Consider the following 20,988-nt stretch of genomic DNA (forward strand, 5'->3'; position numbering starts at 1 on the left):
GGACTCTTCTCTTCCACCAAACAGCAGCCCCACCTGGATGCTGGATACACAGACCATAATATGCACATACATAAGTAACAAATTGTTTTCCAAAAAGTGAGTCTCAACAGGACTAAATACTGTATCTGACACTTAAGAAATGCATAAGATATGGCGGCTGATTGAAACGTTTCTACATGTATTCATCTTAATCTGTTTTAGGGTCTTTATTTCTGAGAAAAGGCAACGAACACAAAAATCTTCAGAGTTTTATCAACCTTACTTTATTAGCACTTGAAGTAATGGCTGTACATTATTACTGATATAAAGAAGCACTTTGCGGTGAAGCATTTCTATATAATTCACAATAAAACACGCATATTCATTTTTTTTTAATGCGTGGCATGTTATCAACTAAACATAGCACCTTTTTTATCGATCATACTGATTGCCAGTGCGGACGTCTCGGGAACACAGATTTCTCATGCGTATTTAAGAGATGTTTGATTCAGCACAAGATCGGTTATTTCACGTCAGGTGCAAAGCGCACGACTCCACTACCTCTTCGCGGTCTTGGTCTTTCTCCCTGTGGTTCCGGCTCTCCTCCAACGGCACCCTGGGAATGATCACCGGATCCACACACCTCAACCTTGGGTTCTCTAAAAAGCGACAGAGAGTTAAGTACAAAGAAGACGACATGCACGTTCAATCAGGAACGTGGCGTTCAGCACTCAGGTCAGCACTGAAAACCCTGTGACTTCTCAAACGCACAGTCTGAGCGTCTTAAACGTTTGCTGGCGTTACCAAAGTGGATGTCCGTTTTCCGTGTCTTGCGCATTTTTTCCGTACATTTCAACACTGTTTGAGTCGTTTAGGCAGCTTTGCAAGAAAGAAAAGCAAATAAAAATACAGTAGCTGTAGCGCACAGTTCACCTTACCATCTTTCCGGGCTATCTTCCCTTATGACAATCACTCTCATTAAGGTTTAAAGTAAAAAAAATCAATTTGTAGTCCCAAAATTAAGCAAAATATAAAAAAAAAAACAAATCAGGTGCGAAACCTAATTAATTTAGGTTTCGGAAAGAGCTGTTATGTATATGTTTAATATTGTTTCTAAAAACTTGCAAAATCTAACCGAAAAAGACCTTGAAAGTTTCAAAATAGACTAATATGCTAGATTTGTTTATGTTTTGTTCATTTTAACTTATCGGGGGTGGGATATTACAAAAGTCACAGGGTGTTCAAGAATATTTTTCGAGTACATCCTGTAATTAAGATAAATGAAGCCGAACTTAATCTGAAATCATATCTGATTATAGATCCACTTACTTTGGACACAAATCCAAATAGATATCACGGAGATATAGTTAGCAAGATAACAAAAATGTCAAAATACAAAACAGCAAATTAAAATATCAGAGATACTGTAAATGACCACTTAATTAGTTCAGAGAGAGTAGGATTATCATAATTGTACAGTAGCCCATCACATTTGGAAATGCTGCGTTTTGTCACGTTTGGTTGAATTACTCTTCATGAAATGATTAGCATTACCAAACGTGACAGGTGCAACGGAGCCCATTTAAGATTTCAGCACCGTTTTTTAAAATGGCTAGGAAATAAAGTGATAGCTTTGATCTGTAATATTGCACATCTATACTTGTGGATTATGCTGCTGTGATTTCTGCTAGCCTTGTTTTACCACCACTTTTATAAATAGTCATCTGGTAGCTAAGAAATCAAAGGTATCAAAATAGTATATACTGTATATATCAAAATCTTCTCAGAGGAATGCTGCCAAAAACAACCAAGCACGCAAGCAATAAAAAAACTTGTTGCACTCTACTGTTTTCCATATGGAAGAGAAACACACGAACAAATCTTCAAAGGTCACATCGCAATGTTATAGAAATGTATACTCTGTGAATGTCCATGTGGTTTTAATTTGAGGAATACCTGTAGACTCTGTGGCATGCATTAAAAATATCCTTTCATATTAAATGAAAAGTGCAATTTGAGTAAAAAGGTGTGAATTAGGACTCACTCTATAATGGTTCTTAACTGTTTGTGTCATTTTGCTGGGCTGGTTCATGTCACCCGAAATGTTAAATGACTTAACCCAAAAAGCAAGATGGAGGCAAATGGAAAAACTCTGTTGTAACACATAACTTTTAGGGAATATAAAAGTGATTAAATACAACTGGAACCTCATCCCCAAAACAAAGAAAACTTCACTGTTATTAACAAAGTCAAAAACGTGCTTCATGAGTTCGGGCTTTTCCACACGTGTTGTATGTTTCACATTTTACAGTGCGGTTACCCATGGTGAGAGCTCTTTGAGAACTGCCTGTTCTTCACCTGATTCCCCATCTGAATCTGATAAAACCTGGTCATCATCTGAGGTTTCTGTTCTACCTAATATAATGCAATACAAGGCTCCCGATTAATTAATAGGCTTTTAAAGACAAAGCATGAGCTGTATTTTTCTGGAATAAAATCCTATACATCCTTCAAAACAAAAACATATTGTGATGTACACCAGTGAAATCCTGAAATATATTTGATAGGTTGCAAAATATATTTCTCAGATCTTACTGTGACAGATTACAATATGCAGCACCATTAAAGGATGTTTGAACTTATGCCAGAATGCATTCATTTTGTTTTGTGAAAAAGACTAAAAATACAATACTAAATTTGGCTGTCGTTGTTTGACACACCGCCTTCTCTTCCATGTGGATTCTTGGACAACAACAGCAGTTTGCGCAGTTTCCAACCCAATTCCCTTGAATATGGCATCTCTGATGCAATGCCCTGTATTAATAAAAGAATCGACACACTTTTGTTCTGCTTTTGCATTTATTAATAGTTTCAATAAATAAGAGCAGGCAGAGAACACACAAGCACATCACAATCAGGTATTTTGCAGTACATGACTTTTTCCGTTTTGTATCTTTCTCATACGGACAGCATGAATGAGAGATAGCACCAAGTGTGGTGTGCTCAGCACATTACATGGACAATCTGTGATAAGCAACAAGCCCACAGCTGCAAAATGTTAGTCAGGCGGCTCTCACCCTCCTGAGATATGGTAACTTCCACACCGATTTCATTGTGGCTGTAAGGACTCACAGACAAATGAGATGAACTGCAGCTCTCAAGCATGCGAGTCTAACAAAAGATTTCATGTTAAAGACGAGGATCATCCCTTATAACAGTACCCTGAAGGTTACTATAGAAATGGCCCAGTTTTCTACAGAATGGTGTCTATGGCTAACTGGGGCGGTTTTATACAAACCCACAGGTCATCTGTGGGTTATTTTCATGATGGATTAAATGCCACGCAGATCTCCTACAATACAATTGTGCCTTAACCTCCCCAGTCACAGCTTCTGCTGGAGACAATTTAAGTGCGTTAGAGCATCTCTGTTACACTTCACACTCGTCTCCCACAATTTGCTCCCAACTCTGAAACCTCTGTGATGCCGTCAAAACCAGCAGCAGTCTATTTGAGCAGGCATCTGCTTCAGTGCATCGGGAATGGTGGCCTGATGAAAGCATTTCTTAGCCTAGATTCCTCCACAGCACACTGAACTGACCACAGCATTGTCTCTTGTACAACCCTGTTTTCACAGCTCTGGGCCACTGGATGATGAGCTGGAGGCCTGTCTGATTGGTAATGAATGGCATGAAGGTCCATAGAGGCAGATGTGTTAGCATGGGGGTCAGCAATTGTAATTCAATTTTGCTTGGTCTAAGATGTCGAGCAAAAACAGTTAAGAAATATATCAGTACCCTATAGAAGCTAAATGTTCACCATTGCGTTGTTCAAATATTGGCTACACACGATAGGATGGACAAATTCACCCAGTTGAAAGAGTAACTTAGAAACCTGGGCCTTTGCAAGGCTGGTTAAGTATCAAGAGAGGAAAGAACAAATACACACATTCGGAGCACTAATAGAATCGCTATCACTTTTAAAGGGATACTTTTTTGTTTCAGCATTGACTATTGGCAGATGTACAATTATAAATATATCCCTTTTCTGTGAAAAGAAACTTTTCCCTGAATGAACGTTCGGTGGAATTTAACAGTACAGAGAATCGGTTCCCAAATGCCAGTGTCTGTCAGTACATGCGTGAAGCAGCAAGGACCTCCTAGCTGCCTTAGAAGCAGAAACAACGAGCAGGTCATCATACAAAGGCCGATAAATACAGAAAAGGGGATTCGGCTCCTCACTGCACCACAGGGCCATTTTAATATGTTCCGAGGTCAAGAATAATTATTCATTATTTGCACAAAACAAAACTGACCACTCAGGCCTGCTCACTGTTTTGTGCTGGGTGGTGGTCACTCAGGTATTTCACAAACGCGATGTCCAGCAGTGTCTTTCCCATCTTTCCGAGTGGGAGTGCCGACTGCTGGTTCAGCCCCTAGGCAGGCTCGGGAGCTCTTAGGGTCTAGTTCTTCACAAGCCACTGGCTGCTGAGGATCTGCTTTCTTTTCTGTCCTCCTTTTATGTGTGTTACCTTGCGTGTGACACGCGTGTTAACTGGAAGCCACTCTGGTCCTAGCCTCCTCTTCTTTCAACCCGGGTTCGAACTCAAGTGCATGTCGGCTCCCGCTAAAATAAAAGATGTTATGTATTTAACTGAAAGCTGCTTGGATACTTAGGAACTGGAGAACCGTGTTGCGAACGTTGTGTATGACGTCTTTCTCCTTTGGATTGTGAATAGTGTTCACGTCCCCACTGGTCCCCATCATGCAGAGATTGTTTTGTTTAGACAGTCTCTTTGGTTTGCGCGAGTTGGACCTGTCCCAGAGGTGGAGGCTGCATTTCACCAGTATCTCTCCTTTTACTGAAGAATGTCTAGCAGATGGACAGAGAGTTTCAATGGAAGAGCCACTGAAATGCCTGTCAAGGTTTGGCCTTTTATTTGTCTAAAAGCCTTAAGTACAGAACATGATGATACTGTGCACTTTTTATGTTTAGTAGTCTTATAGTGTTCTGCCTTTTTGTAGTAGAAATCAGACTACTTTTCATAAACTATGATACTAACCAAGCATTTCCTTCATGTTATTATTATAGCTACAGACACTCTTCAAAAAGCAGAGCCTTCCACAGCAATGCCCAGAGGAAATCCTCCCATGTGGTAACAGGTTATCATATTACAGTACGTCCGCTGGTTTCTTAGCAACCAGATTGGCGGAACCAGATATCACCCATTAACTCTAATCCTTAGGTGACCTGCCATATAATGGAATATATTCAAATCCAGAAACCAGAGGCAACTAAAATATCCTTCTTTCTGGGATAAAGTCATGCTGGTGCTAAGGAGTAGAGAGAGCCATGTATGTTTTTTTAATTCTGTTTGAAGGGAAAGGGGCAAAGCTACTGTAGCTGAGATGAAGTGCTTTGGGTGAGTGCTATGGGACAGGGAGACGCATCTTTTTGCACACACTGTTTTGAGTTCTAGAAATCAATGAGGCCTGCCCTTATGGGGGAAGACATCAACGTCAATGCCAAAGCCTTTGAAGGACCATTACATCTCTTCTGAAGCTTGACTAGCGTTTCATCAGCATGTAATGGAGCACTCAGCTCACAAACATACAGTATACAGGTTGCTCCCTGTTCCTAAAACATCACGCAAGTGCTTTTACCAATCCCCGTGTCTTGGTGCCACAGTAAAAACCAATGTTATCGTGAGGGAAGATGTGAAACAGTAAATGTGAAATACATCTGTACGCAGCTGTCTAATACAAATGCATGCATCCCGTCAGGCTGAAAGACAGGAGCACCAGGGAAAGTGTCCCAGAACGAACAGCTTTTGTAAGTCATGGTCTTCGGGTTTTTGATCAGCCCTTGTCTTCTCTGTTGAGGCATTCAGGTGTCTATAGGATATGAGAAAGCGGCAGGGACTGAGACCATGGGCGCTAACATTACATTGCCACAGGTCAGTAAGATCTCAAATAACGCAGCACTCGAGCACTTTGCCCCTTTTCGGTGTCAACGGAACGTGAACCTCTTAATGCTCAGATCTTCATTTTTATAGAGTACCTATTTTCCTTTCACAGGAAGCTGTTGGTTGTGTTTCCTGTCCAGGGTCTTTGATGAGCCACGCCCCAGTCATCTCTGCTGCTGCAGCGGCTTGCATGCAGAGGCTGTCTCACAGCAAAGCAGCCACTGGCTGACAAGGCAGCGGGTAGCCATGGAAACGGGAGAATGGAACCAGGTATGAATGGATGGAGTTCAGTGCTTCATCACTTATGGCATCTGATGTAAGCCGGCCATGGCAAAGCAGCATGTAATGGCAAACCCTGGCATTTAACAGAACTGACTCGGTTTTCAGAACACAGAAACGGAAAGGAGAGAGAAAGGGCAAGGGAGGTGAGAACCCTCTAACTAATTTTTGCAGCCTTTTTTCCCCTCCCCCCAAAGAAAAGTAAAAGTGCAATGATTTTTACTCTTTAGCCTCAGCCAGTTTGTTGTTGATCTCTTTACTTTTCTCCTTGTCCCCCTCCTCTGGCTTGGACTCTGCGGTGTTCTCCTGCTCTTTCTTCTTGGTGCTGCGGCCCGAGCTGATCTGCTTCTCTTTGGCCTTTTTCACGGGCTTGCTATGGCTTGCTGTGGTCTTTTTTGGTTTGGAGCGTGGCACGCTAGGCTTCTCCACCTGGAGGGGCAAAAGGAGATCCTTTTAAGTCTCTGATTCTGTATGTGCTGCCCTGGAACCTCAGGAGACAGCATGAACCACTCTACTGCGTGACAGGCACGCAGGTTTGTACCTGGACTGAACTGTTAGAGCATCAGAACCTTTGAACTGTTAGAATCGGAGGTGTGGATGAACCCCAGAATTGAAGAATTGCTGGAAGTCTCTTCTTAAATGTCAAAGGTTATCATGTACTTAATTTTGCTGCTTACATTGAAGTGACATTTCTTTAGTATCTTTAGTTTGTTTAGAGCTGAATAAACTTCTCTCCTCTCATTTTCTATTTTATTCAATATTCACTGTTTAGCCTCTCAGAATCAGAATGTATTTATTCAGGACCTGAATCATAAACAGGACCAGTTCGGATGTGGAACCACGGCGCTGGAGCTCTGCAGCAGGCTACTGGCATGTCATGGCATGTATCTTTGACCCTCAGTCTCAATCACTGCTAGTACCTGGTCTGTGGCTTACAGTACAGCACTGTGGATGTCTGTCAGGTCCAGCACTCACACACACCACCAGTGATTGTGCATCCTTTCTGCCTGGGAACTGATAACAACCTTCAGCTGGGACTATGGAGGTAATGTCTCTCGCACTGAATCTGCCAGTAAATGGAAAAGACCCTCCTGTGATACCAGGGATTTGCCATAGGGGTTACAGTAGAATGTTCCAGGATGGTCCACTCCATACCAAAGAAAAAGGAAAGCACAATCTTATTCTACAGTGGATCTAGAATACAGCTCCTGTCCCACTTGGCAGAGACCACTAAGAGTGAGAAAGAGGGGCTCTGTGAACACACGACACACAGGCACAACAACACTCTCTTGTGAGTTTAAAGGGTGCGTTTCCAGACATGGAATTAATTTTATGTAAGGCAAAAGAAGGGCAGTTGTGGGTGCAGTGAAAGGGACATGAATGTTAGCAGAGGAAGAAATCAGGACATCCGACACTAGGAACAGCTGTGTAGAACTGAAGCAAATGGCTGGGCTACAACAGCTACCTGGCCAATAACACTGCGGTCAATCATCGCCACTTTTAGTGGAACAGCCGTGTTCCATGGATTGGACACACTGAGTACCTCGTTCGTACTGGAGGGCGTTGATCTCTTTCAAACCCTGGCAAGTCAGTCCTATCGGTCCTGTTCATTCTTGTTTTCAGTCCAGGGTTCATTTTGCCAACCAAATCGCTAAAGCTGAAGTATTGTTGGTCAGTGGGTAATAGGTTTATCTACATATATTCACACAGTATTACCCTGCAATACTATATCAGTGTGAGTAAGCATAAGAATCCCTGCCCTGACACAGTGCTGGATCAGCATTTCTGAAACCCACATTCAGCAACATCTAGAACACTGCAGAATACTGCAGAACAACTGGCTAACTGTCTAATGATCTGTGTATTGCAGAGTCCAGCTAGATTATAACTCAAGAGATCTAAGGAACTCGGGATGTTTTTCTAAAAAAATATCCTTTTCTGGTTGACTTTGTGGTGGTACCATGATGGTGATGGACAACAAGGCTTTCTGTGTCATCCTCAAAAATACAGGCTAACCATCAAAAGATACTGCACACATAGAACTCATTTATTATCAAGAAAATGGCTGTCTTTTTTAAGCTGCTGCACTGACATGTTATTGAACAGACATGAGATGTAAATTCATTATGCTGATAAGCATAATGGGGTGATCGACAGGGGGTCTACTGTGACCTGACACAGGCTATGAGTGTGTGTATAGCCTCTGCTGGAACCAGTGCAAGCTGTGCAAGTGTGACGCATGCTTTGCACCTGTTTACAGATGCCCCACCGCCACTACACCTGCTCTCCCAAGCTCTCTTAATAATGAGGTCTTCTGGTGGGTTTCGCATCCAGTCAAACTTATTCATCTGCATGATAGTCAGTCTTGAATGAACAGTGACTGCGAAAATCAAAATCTTTTCCACTTTATTTTTCCAAAAAGACACATGCATAAAAAGAGTCTGAACATTTAATATAATGTGGTATTTAATCTCTGCATAAGAATGGCTAATTTACAGCAAGTCTGTGTTCTGGTCAGCTTTAGTTTAAGCAGTTAAATCTGATAGTTAGATGTGATGGATTACTATAGCTACTACAACACTTCATGTATATATTGATATATAGTATATACTGTATATATAGCAGTGTATATATTGGCTGATCAGGTCTACTTTACCTTGAGTTGTTGTGCTCAAGTTTGTGAGTAGTCTCATCAGACTCAATTAAATATTGCTAAAGGTTTCTACTCAGACAGTTGAAGCTGTAGAAATAAATCTGTTAAAATAGCAGAATACATTAGTGGAGGCTTTGAGTAAATTTTCGGTGCTCATAACATACTGTACGTAATACGTAGTAACCTTTGATTGCATTTTGGATGTCTCAGACTTTTGCACAACAGTGTAGATTTGTATAGTATATAAGTAAATTGTATTAGCTGCTTTATGCAAAACCTACAGTATTCAAAGAGCATTGCATTAGCTGCTATTATGCAACCCCTACTATATATTTAAAGATGATATACTGTAGCAGCACCTTTTGTTGCACTGAAAGAAAGGGATACAAGGAAGCAATCCTGATTGATCAAAGGGCAGGAAGGGAAAACATCCAGACCCAGATGGCAAGGACAGACAGCAGAGGGGTAGTGATTGCTGCAGGGTTTATATTAGCATCAGGTGCTTTGATCTGTTTTTTAAGCCCCCGCTGAACTGTCCTCCACAGATGTGCAAGAAAAGAGTCTACGGGGTCTACTGGGGAGAGCAGATAACAAAGGCCCCGTAGCACGCCGAGTTCATTAGCGAAGGGAATGGTCAGAGATCTGACTTACCCAGCTTCGTCTTAGCTATTCATCCTGCCCAGCTCGCAGGGCGTAAGGCAGAGGACACAGCAGGACTGATAGCTGCTTAGACATGCTTGTCCTCCGGCTAGGTTTGAAGTAGGCAGGGTGCTGGGCCACCCTCAGGAAAGCGCTCTCACCTTGGGAGATTCTTTGCTGGGCTCACTGTACAGACTGCGTATCCTCCTGCGCTCCAGGACTTTGTTGTCCGCCGGCACGCGCTTGCCTTGCTCACCCCTGAAGGTGGCGCTGTAGCTGGTCTCCAGACTGGCCCTCTTGTCTGGGGGCTGATACTGAGCCCTGGCCTTATGAAGCTTCACCGGCTTCACGTCCGCGTAGGCTTTGAACTCGTTCCTGCCAGAGGACAACCAGAGGGAACACTGTAAGCAGCTCTTAGATACACGTGCTCTGCTCGCTCTTTCTCTGTAACCAGGAAAGATGGATTTGTGAACTGGGGGTCTCTGCAGTTTTCTAAGACATACCTTGAGGCATCTTTGGTATTTAGCGCCGTACCGAGCAGGTAGCAGCCCCTATTTCATTAAGTGTCCCTTTTAATGAAGTGATGAAGCCTTTGGCAAAAACCTGTGAAGCACGAACTGCATTGCAATATTCTGAAAAAAGTCTCAACTTGAATTTGTAAAGTGATTTTTACAAGGTATGAATGCAACTGCTCAAAGAGTGTGAGCTGAACCATTCAGATGACAGGCAATCAAAGCAAAACGCCCTCTTGTACATGTGCTTGCAAAGTGCATTTTAAAAGGCTTGAAGAATGTCTTTCACACTTCCCAGATAATTCAGATTTTTGTCTCTTATGGATTTTAGTGAACATCGAACCTGCTGTTAAATATTTACCTTAGACAACACGGCCAGAGCAGAGATCCCCTCCGAAACACTCCAGATGGAACCATAATGCCCTTGCAACCGCATGGGAATGTTTATTTATATTAGAGTTCTCAAAGGGTTAGGAAAATCTTGCGTTCAGTCTGCTGATCTAGTACTGAAGTAGGCGACTATGAGAATTGACCTGGTAAAGCTATAGGCGAAAGCCCAACCACAGGCAGGACAAAATCAATACACCGAAACCTAGAGTTAAGATATTAGTCTGTTGGTCACGATTTCAGTAAACCGAGACGAAAGTAAAAAAAGAGAAGAAATGGAAATCAATATTCCTCACATGTATATGTCCTTGTTTTCCTGTTATAGCAGTACAATCTAGCTACACTAGAATTGTTTCTATACTAGCTATCCTGTCATCATGTGATCGAAGTCTGGGCGTTTTATTCCTGCAAAATCCTCACATTGTTTTGGTATTGGAATGAAAAATCGGATTCCATGCAAAACAGAAGAGCTCTTACAGCATCACATCCCTGGTCTTCGTCTTTAATGCTTTCCCAAGTATTCCAGTGTAATGTGCAAATACAGAATGAGCTACAGTATGTGTACTCCATCAGATAAAGAGTAGTCTCTTTAATAATTCACCAGATATGAGACATGGGAGCATGAAGATCATGAATTGAGCTGTGGTTAAAGGTTTCCATGGAATTTAAGCTTCTTAATATGAGATAACTGTACTGTATATGCAATCTTCATTTATCATGCATCTGAGTTGCAGTATTGTGTTTCTGCAGGTCATTCCTTTCCTGTGAAGGTTCTCACAGTGATGAATTCTCAGGGTGCACAGAATTGTAGTATGGGCCGCAACTGATCACATGACAGTCCCAAAAAAGTCCCAACACATTTAAAAAACACTTAATCAGAATCAAGAGAGTAATTGTTAATACTGTCACAGAACAAAGCAAAAACATTACTTAGCACAATACACAAGAGCTGTCAAAAAACACTCTTGCATGACGTTTTAGAGCATTGTAAGACGCTAAAGCAGGCTTGCATCACCATCAATTCACAATGTCCCCTGGCTGACACTGGTATATTCATTTCTCTCACAGTTTTCTTGCCTTCTCCGTATAACTATAAAAGGAAAAGACAGACATGTTAATTGTAACTGCAGCTGTTATCAGCTCATTGAAAACCTGAGCATGATTTCCTTTCTGTCAAATTCTGTCATCTCACTTTTGAAAGGCATGCGGTCAGTTTTCACAAGCAGAAAAAAATGGCAAAAACAACATAACGTCATATCCCTTAATATTTTCAACATCGAGAGCAATTAAACGTTAGAAATATAGCTAGAGTATGTATGAGGACATGGTGACCTAAAGCAGATTCAGCCTTCTTCAACAATCAGCACGAAGAAGCCTTGGTACAGAATGTACCAAGTTCTCTCTTCTCTTTTCAGCAGGGAATAAACCTATTCCTTGTTCCTTTGCAGACTACGCATGCTGACGCAGCTACCCACCTGAACTGCTTTGGTACAGTATGTACTGTACTGCCACCCGCCTAAAATTTTTCAGTTTGTCACGATTGGTCCAACTCACTGTAGCCTGTGTGTGAGACATGCCCTGCAAGCCACACTACAGCTTTTCTTGCGCTAATTGATTTAGATCTTCTTACCAGAGCAACTGCATGAATATTATGCAATGCAGTACTAATATAATCATTTATATTACTGCCATTAAGATGTGTCATCAACCTTTCACAGACCGATAAAAGACAAAAGCAATATTTGTCACCGTGAAAGCAAGATGCCCTTTTGAAGGTCAAGAGGCTGAATGATACTGTAGCAGTAGCCTGCCTCATTTCTGTGGGATCTAGTTGAGCGTGTGTGCAAATAAACAACACTGCTACAGACCTCTGTTACGTTAAATAATCTCCCACTGGCTTTGCTTTCTGTGATGGTCACTTTATAATTAGCACCGCTGCTAGCTTCTTCAACTGGAAGAAAAGCTACTGTATGCAATAGCAGGCAAGGATTTCACAGGAAGGTTATTGCTGCAATCACAGAGGAGCGACAAGAAGAGGTAAGACGCTCTCCAGCTTCACTCACTGTACTGTACAAGCATGAATATGGCGCATTGCTATGAAGTCCCACTGACGTGCTGAGAGAATTCCATCCCAAAAGTAAAGTTACTGGGAAAAGTGCGAACAGGTCAATATGCAGAGGTAGTTATAAAGGATCCCAAGTCACTCCAATGGGCTTCGGGAATAACAGTGAAAGACAAATCACAAATCGTGGAAACTCCAGTACATAGAAGTGTAAGGAGATCTTTGAGTCAACTAGCTACGAACTACCAAATGGCTTTGGGGATAAATGGCCTTGTCTCATTTGGAACTGAACTAATCTTGTAACGCTGTATTTTTGTCTACCATTTTTAACGTAGCCCTAATAATCTCCATACATAAAATAAATGAGATATTTATATGTATCAGGTAATTTAAGTAACACATTTAAGTACCAAGATAAGGATACAATGGGAATAAATAAATTCAGAAGCATAGCAAATAAAGAAGTGGTCATACATTCCAAAATACAGTAGAACCTACAGCTTTATTGTGGCTAGCACTTTTATCTACTTAAGATTTAAAAGCACTGCTGACACTGAAACTCCGACTCCTCATTTATTAGAACTGTTTTATTCTTGCAAGCGATGCCAGAGTACATCATTTACGCAACTAAAGGGGAGAGCAGTGCTTAAGACAAACTGGATGGAGAACAACCACAGACATAACCGTAAATGAAAAGAACAAATCAAATAATTTACTCTGGGAATGCTTTGTTTTCTTCACAGGCCTTCGTATAGGACCAGGCTAGTACAAAATCAGACGCTGAAAGGTCATATTTTATTTTACAGCCAGGCAGAATAAACTGAGAAGAGTGTCGGAGAGACTCATGGAGGAGATTAGGTATTTACTTATCCCAGGTCAGAGTTTACAGATGGGACTGGGTTCCATATTCAAAATTCTAACACCAATCTGAATCTGTGAATCAGTGTATCCCAACAACAGGACACACAAGACTACCACAGACCTGTCCAATAACAAAAGCCTAGTTTCTGTCGTAGAGAAAGGACTCTCCTTTCTGCTATTGATTTTTTCCCCTCTGCTGCTCATATTAATAGGATGCCATGCTAGGCTTAATCAATACCGATGTCCAGTTTCACTAGCACAGGAAAAAAATACAAAGCTATAACTTGCCATTACATGGATAGCATACATATATAGACATGTATAGTCTAGGTCAATGGCATTGAGGGAGCACTGGTCAGCGTTCTGGACTGTAGAAGATCCTGCGTTTGAATCCTGGCTGAGACAGTGTTGTTATAGCCTTGAATATGGTACTTTGCCCCACATTGTGCCAATGTAAACTAACCAGCTGTATAAATTGGTGCAAATGTATCACTAGACATTTAGTGAAATATTCCAAGGCAAAAGATTGATAAAAAAAAACATTCAACGCTCAATTACTTTAACGTTTTGTATTGACATACAGTAGTGATGGCCTTTCTGTCTTTCTGTTGTTTAGCCCGCTTTTTTCCATTCAAGAAGTTACCAGAGCGTGAACAGGACCCTGGGTATTTTGCTCATCATCAAACGCTGCGTCATCTCTCAGCCCTGCAGATGAATCCCATGTTTTTAAATCTCTCAGAAACATTATCTCCAGATAACAGGAATGGCAACTGATTGACCTAAGATCACTGACAAACACGTAGAAAGGATATGATTTTCTCAACAAATATTTATTTGGTACTTGTACGGGTAAATGGAAAACCGACGTTCTCAGTGTTAAGGAGAACAGGCGACGGTACGTAAACCTACAGTAAGTTAGATACATCCTAAAGCTCTCTCTCTTCACAGCACAGAGATAATGGCGAAGGGCTTTTTCAGCATGACGCTGCACAAGCACTAAGTAAAACGAAGCACATGGCCAAACTGCTGCACAGCTGATCACAGTGGTTTTTTGTCACTTAAATATAATAGAGCTTTAAAATGAGGGTTTGCCTTACTCTCAAAATGTCGGGATGAGAGCTCATCTAGCTGATGCTGTGAAACTCCCTTTGTGCACTGACAACATTATGCTCTGTCTTCATATCAGTGCCCCGACTGACGGTGCCCATGAGACCGCATCAGTCTATACCCCCCGACACAATCACAAAGACAATTAAAGGCCTATATTTTCATCGAGCTGGTAGATCTGAATGCAGCAACAAGAGCAGGAGAATCAATTTATTGGATTAATCTCCCATCTTCTATTCCCTAGACATCCGTTCTCTCTTGCCACCTCTTGAATCGTTTGCTGTGCTTAAGTGAGCCTCTCAGCCCTGAGGCTACAGCCTGGCTACTCTGGGGGGGCTTTTTTTCCAGGAACTTTTTCTGCCTTTTCTGATCTGACGCTGTGTTCGATCACAGCTCGCAAAAACAAAATAAAAAAAGAAATAAAGATCCGGGAACACGGCTGTAGGCAATGCTGGAACCCCAATAAAGGTTCAGCACTCATCATCGGCTGTGGCAAGCTACCCTGTATCTATCAAATTAGCAATGCAGATCACGGGGTGGATAATTAACCCCTGCAACATGCATTACGGAGTGTCCTTAATGAAAAAAGACCAGGCATTTTCATCCTTGCACATAATTAGAAGGACTCCGCCTGGCCTCTGTGGTTCCATCTTTCTCTAAAGCAAGTGTGGTTTCTGCTTGCTCTGCAGTAAGCCTGTGAAATGAAAGAATTATAATATGCCTGCACTGTCCCAGTTCAGGCTTGATATCCAGCTTACTACAGTAATGCTACTGTAGATGTGACAGGAATGGAACCAATATCTTTCCCCATGTACTGTTTGTAGACCCACACCATCTAGGGTGCACTGTGCAGAGAATAGGACTTCAGACTTTCCCAGGTTACAGTTTTGTAAGCTGTGCTGTAATGTTACAAACGTGCAGAAAAGACATTTGTCCTCAGCCCCAGCAGTGGGGAGGAGGGGTCAAAGGGTGTTACTGCTGATTTCTTTCATTTCTAAACTCCAAAACAGAAGTGCAAGCTCATGAAAAAGCTTTCCTTCAGCCCCTTAAAAGAATTTTTATACTATATCCAAAATTTCAAGAGCAGCTGCGAATTTTTCTATGCCAGCATCAGAAACCTGAAATGATATCACCCAGAGACACACATTACTCCTGCAGAGGGAATGAACTCTTCATTCAACTACAAGCCATAATAGGGGAAAGAAACAGATGTGCCGATGGAAAGGTATTTCAAGACCCTGTGGAGCGACAGACTTTTGGTTTGGAGGATCAAAAGAAGTGCAGGATCTATGAAATGAAAGAAAATCCTTTAGTGAATATTCGAAACTAGTAACACAACACTAGAGAGTCTGCCGCCTCTATCAAATAACTCTAGAAATCTATCCACTAAGTACCCTAAATCCCTTCTGACAGACATGATTACAAGATGTGATGAAGTTAACTGTTCAGTTCCTGAAGGTACCAAAGCTTCACAGGTTCACAAACACGACAATTCACTTTACATTCACGATGATGAGGCATTTTCTTTGATCGCATTCAAGGATGACAAAACACCTGACAATAATGCTCCTGTTACTGTATTTTGGGTCTCACAAGCGTACCACGATCTAGGCCTGGAAAACAACGAAGGAAAATCAACAGAGGGGAAAATATAATGAGACAGCGAGACCAGAGCTGCTGCACATCCATGGCAAGCTTTAGGAAAATTCATTTTCCAGTGAATATGAGTGATAAATGAGGCAGAGCATCAGTGCATTCGCTGAGGCACAAGCCTCACGCTCAGTGATGAGAAGCCAGGCAGTGTTTAGGGTCCTCACTACTATTCCCTAACAGGCAGAGTCAGAGCCATTCCAGTTCACACAGTACAGTAAAACACAATGACACCTCGAGCTCAGGCTAGCTCACTCTGCAACATAACTGCAGGGTATGGTGAGGAGAGACACTGGGATACTGGCCTTTTGATGTCAAACCCATTTATCTTACAAAATGTAAACATGCACCAGGTAAGAAATCCTACAATGTATGGAAAGCAACATCATTAGCTCACTGATACAGCTTTACTCTGCAAGATAAAGAGCCAAAAAGCAAAACATCCGATGTTCCAGACTGCTTTACTAACCAGAGGACAGTGTCTCCAGCAAACACTTTATAATATACTGTAATTCTTCAGATGTAAACAAGTGGCCCTCACAGCTCATTCTAAAATAGAATCAATGTTCGCTATGTGCGGAAGAGCAGGCTTTGTACTCAGATTTAGAGCGAAATAGATCTTCTAAGATAATCTACAGTATAAGGATCATCAGAAAAATAATTGGGTAACATGGAGAATGAGCCATTATAACAAAGAGGACTTTTACAATGTAAAGTTGCCCATTCACAGTACAGTAGAATATGAACGAAATGTTCTAAACTCCAGTTATTGCTACTGAAAATGTCCCGTGTTTGAAAAGAAATAATACTTGTCCTAGAGATACAGCATCTAACTCATGAATTGCCAGACAGGCTGCCCCATACAAGTACAATAGTTTTTACTGCACAAACAAGTAGCGACAGCAATAAAATACCCCCATTCTGTTTAATCTGCAATAACACTGGCCTTTCAATCCCATAAACATCAGATGGAACACAATGCAGGAAGCCCTTCTGAAGGCATTTGGTTAGAAAATCAAGGAAAAAGAGCAACAGAAATCAGAAAAGACTGTTTCTTTAGCCAGTCGGGGTGGGTGTGGGGGGGCTCTTTGTTAGTGTGATCTCTGTCATTTCACATCATTCTGTTCTCGGGTACACATTAAAACCATCTGCACATACAATTTCAGCACCGCATGGAAAGATTAACCCGCAGCTGACCTGTTTTCTCTTTGATCAAGCACAGAAAACCCCCGAGTTTTCGTGGCATGCCATGATATTTAATGGTTCATCTGGGTTTTCTCCGGATGTCACAATTACGTCTCTCCCTGCTGCCTCACAATAGCTAAATTGTTGACAGCAGCTGCTACACCTGTTGCTTTCACTGCTCTGTCAATAACGGACATGCTCTTCCTGCTACCAGGTGAGACTGAGTAAGGAAGCACCCTTCTACCATTTCCTCCTAATAATGTTTTCTTCTTTGGCATTTTTTCAAAATATTCACTGACTCCTAGGTTTCACAAAGCAGTTGAGCTCAAGTATTGGTTCTCAAGATAATCAATGCAATTTTGAAAATCTTAATAGCTTTAAAAATTGAAAAACAAACTTTGAGAAAAATCTAAACTATTATTTACACAAGGAATACTATTAATGATATGAGATGCAATAAAAACAATAGGACTAAAAGATAACAACACCATACTGTAAGTGTTACAAAATCAGAGATATTTTCATATACAATTTGGATCTGTTGATAACTGGATGACTCACACATAATCTCATATAGTAGCTACAGTATAACACAACAAAATAAAGCAGATCATCTGGTACTAAGGGCTTAAAAAATCACAAATGGGTAAATCTGAGACTGGAGTGTGAAATATTAAGACATGAAATGAAAAAGCACACCATGATAGATAGTTGAACCTTTAACAGAATCAGAGGCTCCACTACTGCCCTCCACAGAGAGAAGGGAGGTACCGTAGGTAACTTGTCACCCTCATCCTGCAGAGCAAGTGAAACATGCTTCTATCATACGAATAGAAGAGAGGTTACAACAAGAGGAGGCCATTTGGTAGTTAGTAGCTAAATAATCAACCTTCATCATCAGAACACCACACAGGCTTAGAAAACTCGATCAAGAATTAGCCTTCTATCATCATCATTAAACACTCAGGCCACATCAAGGTCATGTGTCTTGGGGAAGCCACAACAGGACAGGAAAGACATCTTCATTAGCTTGTTATTAGATGGCATACGATATATATGCTTCACGGCCATCCTAGAAAAGCACAGCTTTTGTGCATTTGCTTAAATGCAAAGCAAGCAGGATCAGTTGTGTGTTTTATTTGTGTTTTTATTGAGGAGGGAGAATCTCACACAGGCAGCTGAGACACAGACGCAGCATGGAGTCAGTGTGGACAGATGCCAGCAAAATGGACCAGCTAATCTGATTAACTATGCATGTCACTTCTACTTATCAATACCCACCCTTACCTTAGACCCCCGATTATTTGATCAAATCCATTTCACTTGCTGAATAAATGTGCTTTCTCTTTTTCCGTAGCTCTAGATGAAGACGAAGTGCAATTTAGTGCCAGTCAGTTTAGGAAACGTAAGAAAATAAAACGTCAGTATGTATGTTTGAAACAACAAAGCCTTTGTATTTGCAAACTTTGACGAACTGTAGCGGATTGTTGTCCACCAAGTATATGAATAATTCTTCAGATAAGCTGGCAATGTTAAATCCCTTTTATTTGGATTGATAAAGAAGATTGATAAAAAAAACGCCTAACAGTTTAACTGTTTTTTTGTAGACATCTGCACTGTAAGGGTGGGTAATAAGGTTATTTGCACCTCTTTTTAAAAAGATTGAATGACCTTTTTTGAAAAGAGATTAAATCCGCATTCTGGATATTAACTTTGTGAAGTCTTCTATGACTAAACAGGGGGTGGACAACTGAAGATATGGCAAGATGTGGCACATGGATGTGCGTTCGCACAGATATCAGTGGGCTTCCAGGACATATCCTTTGGAAACCTCAGCTCAGATTTAACAAGGTGCGATGTTCTCAGCTGGACGTCCACAGTGCAGAAGTACCATACCAGATGCTACAATTGACCCTAGGGAATGAGAGAGCTGGAATGAACGCTTCACACAGAACCACGGCCCTCACCTCGCTCCTAAGAGATTAACTCGGGAATGGGGTTGCATAAATGTGGAGAGATTGTAATTTGTGACGACAGCAGTTTCCTAAATGGTGTTCGCCTCGGTAGTGTTAATCTGCAAAGATGCAACTTCGCAATGTAAAAGCAGATGCGCAAGCCGTGGTTCTCATTACCTGTAGGAGCTCACAGATGCCACCTCCTCTTTAATCTGCCTGTTCAGCGCGTCCGCCGCCGCCCTCCCTCTGCCCTCGGCGACGGCTCCTTCCGCTTTGGCAGCGACTTTCTTTCCGGCGCCCTCTGGCACTGTGACTGTCTTCACCTTCTTCTTACTTTGCTTCTCTTCAGACAGTATTTCCTTTTCTTGCACCTTGTCGGCTATCTCGCTTTTTTCCTGCCCGCTTTCAGCATCAGCAGGTGCGTGGGCGGGCTTCGCCTTCTCCGCAGCTCGGTCGCCGGCTATGGAGGGCGAGGGGCTCGATTTCGGTATCCAGGGATGGTCACCCCTTTTCGGTATAGGCCATGCCTTGAAATCCTTCTGGTACTGCGTTTCATTGTTAAAAGGGGCCTCCGACGGGTGATACTCGTTCTTGGGCTTGCAGCTGGGCTCCGGGCGAACTTTCCAAGGTTTGAAGTCCTGGCGCATAACAGACCCACCCGGGCTTTCTTCAGCGGCGGCTGCGGCGGCTCGGGCTCCCGGTGCGGGCGTCGCCCTGGCAACTGCCTCCTGGTCGCTAAGGGAGGGTTGCGTTTCTATGGCGACCGATTCAGCCCGCGCCTGGGGATGCGGCTGTTTTTGTTGGTGCTGTAAATGGAGGTGCTGCATCTCGGTCACATCCGAATACTTGGTGAAAACCAAAGGCACCGCAATGTCAGCTTTGTCCAGCTGATTCCAGAAGCGGGCGATGCAGCACGCCCTGGTGATACAGGGCCATGCCATAGTGAATGCGATGAAATACCGCAAATCGAAAAGTATTCTATGGTTATAAAAACGAATAAATCTTATGATCTAAGAATCCAATCTGCCGGCAGTGAGCACTGAAATCCGAAATCTCCTAGTGGAAAAAAACAACAACCTCACCTTAGTGGGCCTTTTCAGAGCGAAATATGTCCGTCTGGTATTTTCAAAACCTTGCCGTAGAATAGTAATCCGCCCCAGACCACAAAACGTTCAATCCATATTGAAATTCTACGACAAAATCTGGCCCCCAAACCGAAACCTCTCCCCCCTTTCGCGCTTGCTGGTCTTGAGTGCGCTCAGCAGTGTCCGATCCGTGCAGTCGAGCCCATGGCACTGCGTGCGAGAACTGGGGACCCCGCCCGCTTCGTCTCCGCTTCTCGAGAAGATGCTCCGCATCAGAGCCGTGAAATATCACCTGCCCCCGTCAGCACGTCACGTCTGGACAGCGCTGGGGGTGGAGACGCTTCCTGTGTAACCCTTTAGTGCAAGAAATCCACGGTCCGCTACTTCGGAAACTGATTTACTGAACGCTACGAAAAACGCACATAATCAAAGCAATCGTGGCGCGTTTTTATATAAGGTACCACGCACCACTAACTTAACAGGTGCTGACATATACTTTTAACTAATACTTTGCTAAATTTATTATAATTAATTAATACTTGCGCTATATGCTCAGATTTTGCATTTCTGTTTTGCTAGATTTTTCGATTCTACCGCATTCTATTCTATTTTAGTTATATCGATCATAATTCTACAGTGTAAAAATAATAATTCTATCGTTTCCTTCAGTA

The 20,988-nt window shown here is 42.1% G+C and overlaps 1 protein-coding gene across 1 annotated transcript; it reads right to left on the bottom strand.

Annotated features, from left to right (window-relative positions):
* Positions 1 to 240: 240 nt before the first annotated feature.
* On the bottom strand, positions 241 to 20,742 carry map6a (microtubule-associated protein 6a). The gene is made up of 4 exons (XM_088638875.1): positions 19,410 to 20,742; positions 9,675 to 9,888; positions 6,445 to 6,650; positions 241 to 638 (listed from the first exon to the last, which is right to left on the bottom strand). The coding sequence occupies exons 1-4, from the start codon at positions 20,171 to 20,173 to the stop codon at positions 503 to 505; spliced, it is 1,320 nt and encodes a 439-aa protein (XP_088495001.1). The 5' UTR covers positions 20,174 to 20,742; the 3' UTR covers positions 241 to 502.
* Between the last annotated feature and the right edge of the window lie 246 nt (positions 20,743 to 20,988).

Source organism: Lepisosteus platostomus, chromosome 7, assembly GCF_059453375.1.
Source record: "Lepisosteus platostomus isolate fLepPlt1 chromosome 7, fLepPlt1.hap1, whole genome shotgun sequence".
Lineage (NCBI taxonomy): Eukaryota > Metazoa > Chordata > Actinopteri > Semionotiformes > Lepisosteidae > Lepisosteus > Lepisosteus platostomus.

Coding starts and splice junctions, on each gene's coding strand:
- map6a (XM_088638875.1), bottom strand. CDS start 20,173: ATGGCATGGCCCTGTATCACCAGGGCGTGCTGCATCGCCCGCTTCTGG. Junction 6,651..9,674: donor CCAGCAAAGAATCTCCCAAG/GTGAGAGCGCTT, acceptor TTGCCCCTCCAG/GTGGAGAAGCCTAGCGTGCC. Junction 639..6,444: donor AAACTGGCTGAGGCTAAAGA/GTAAAAATCATT, acceptor GTCGCTTTTTAG/AGAACCCAAGGTTGAGGTGT.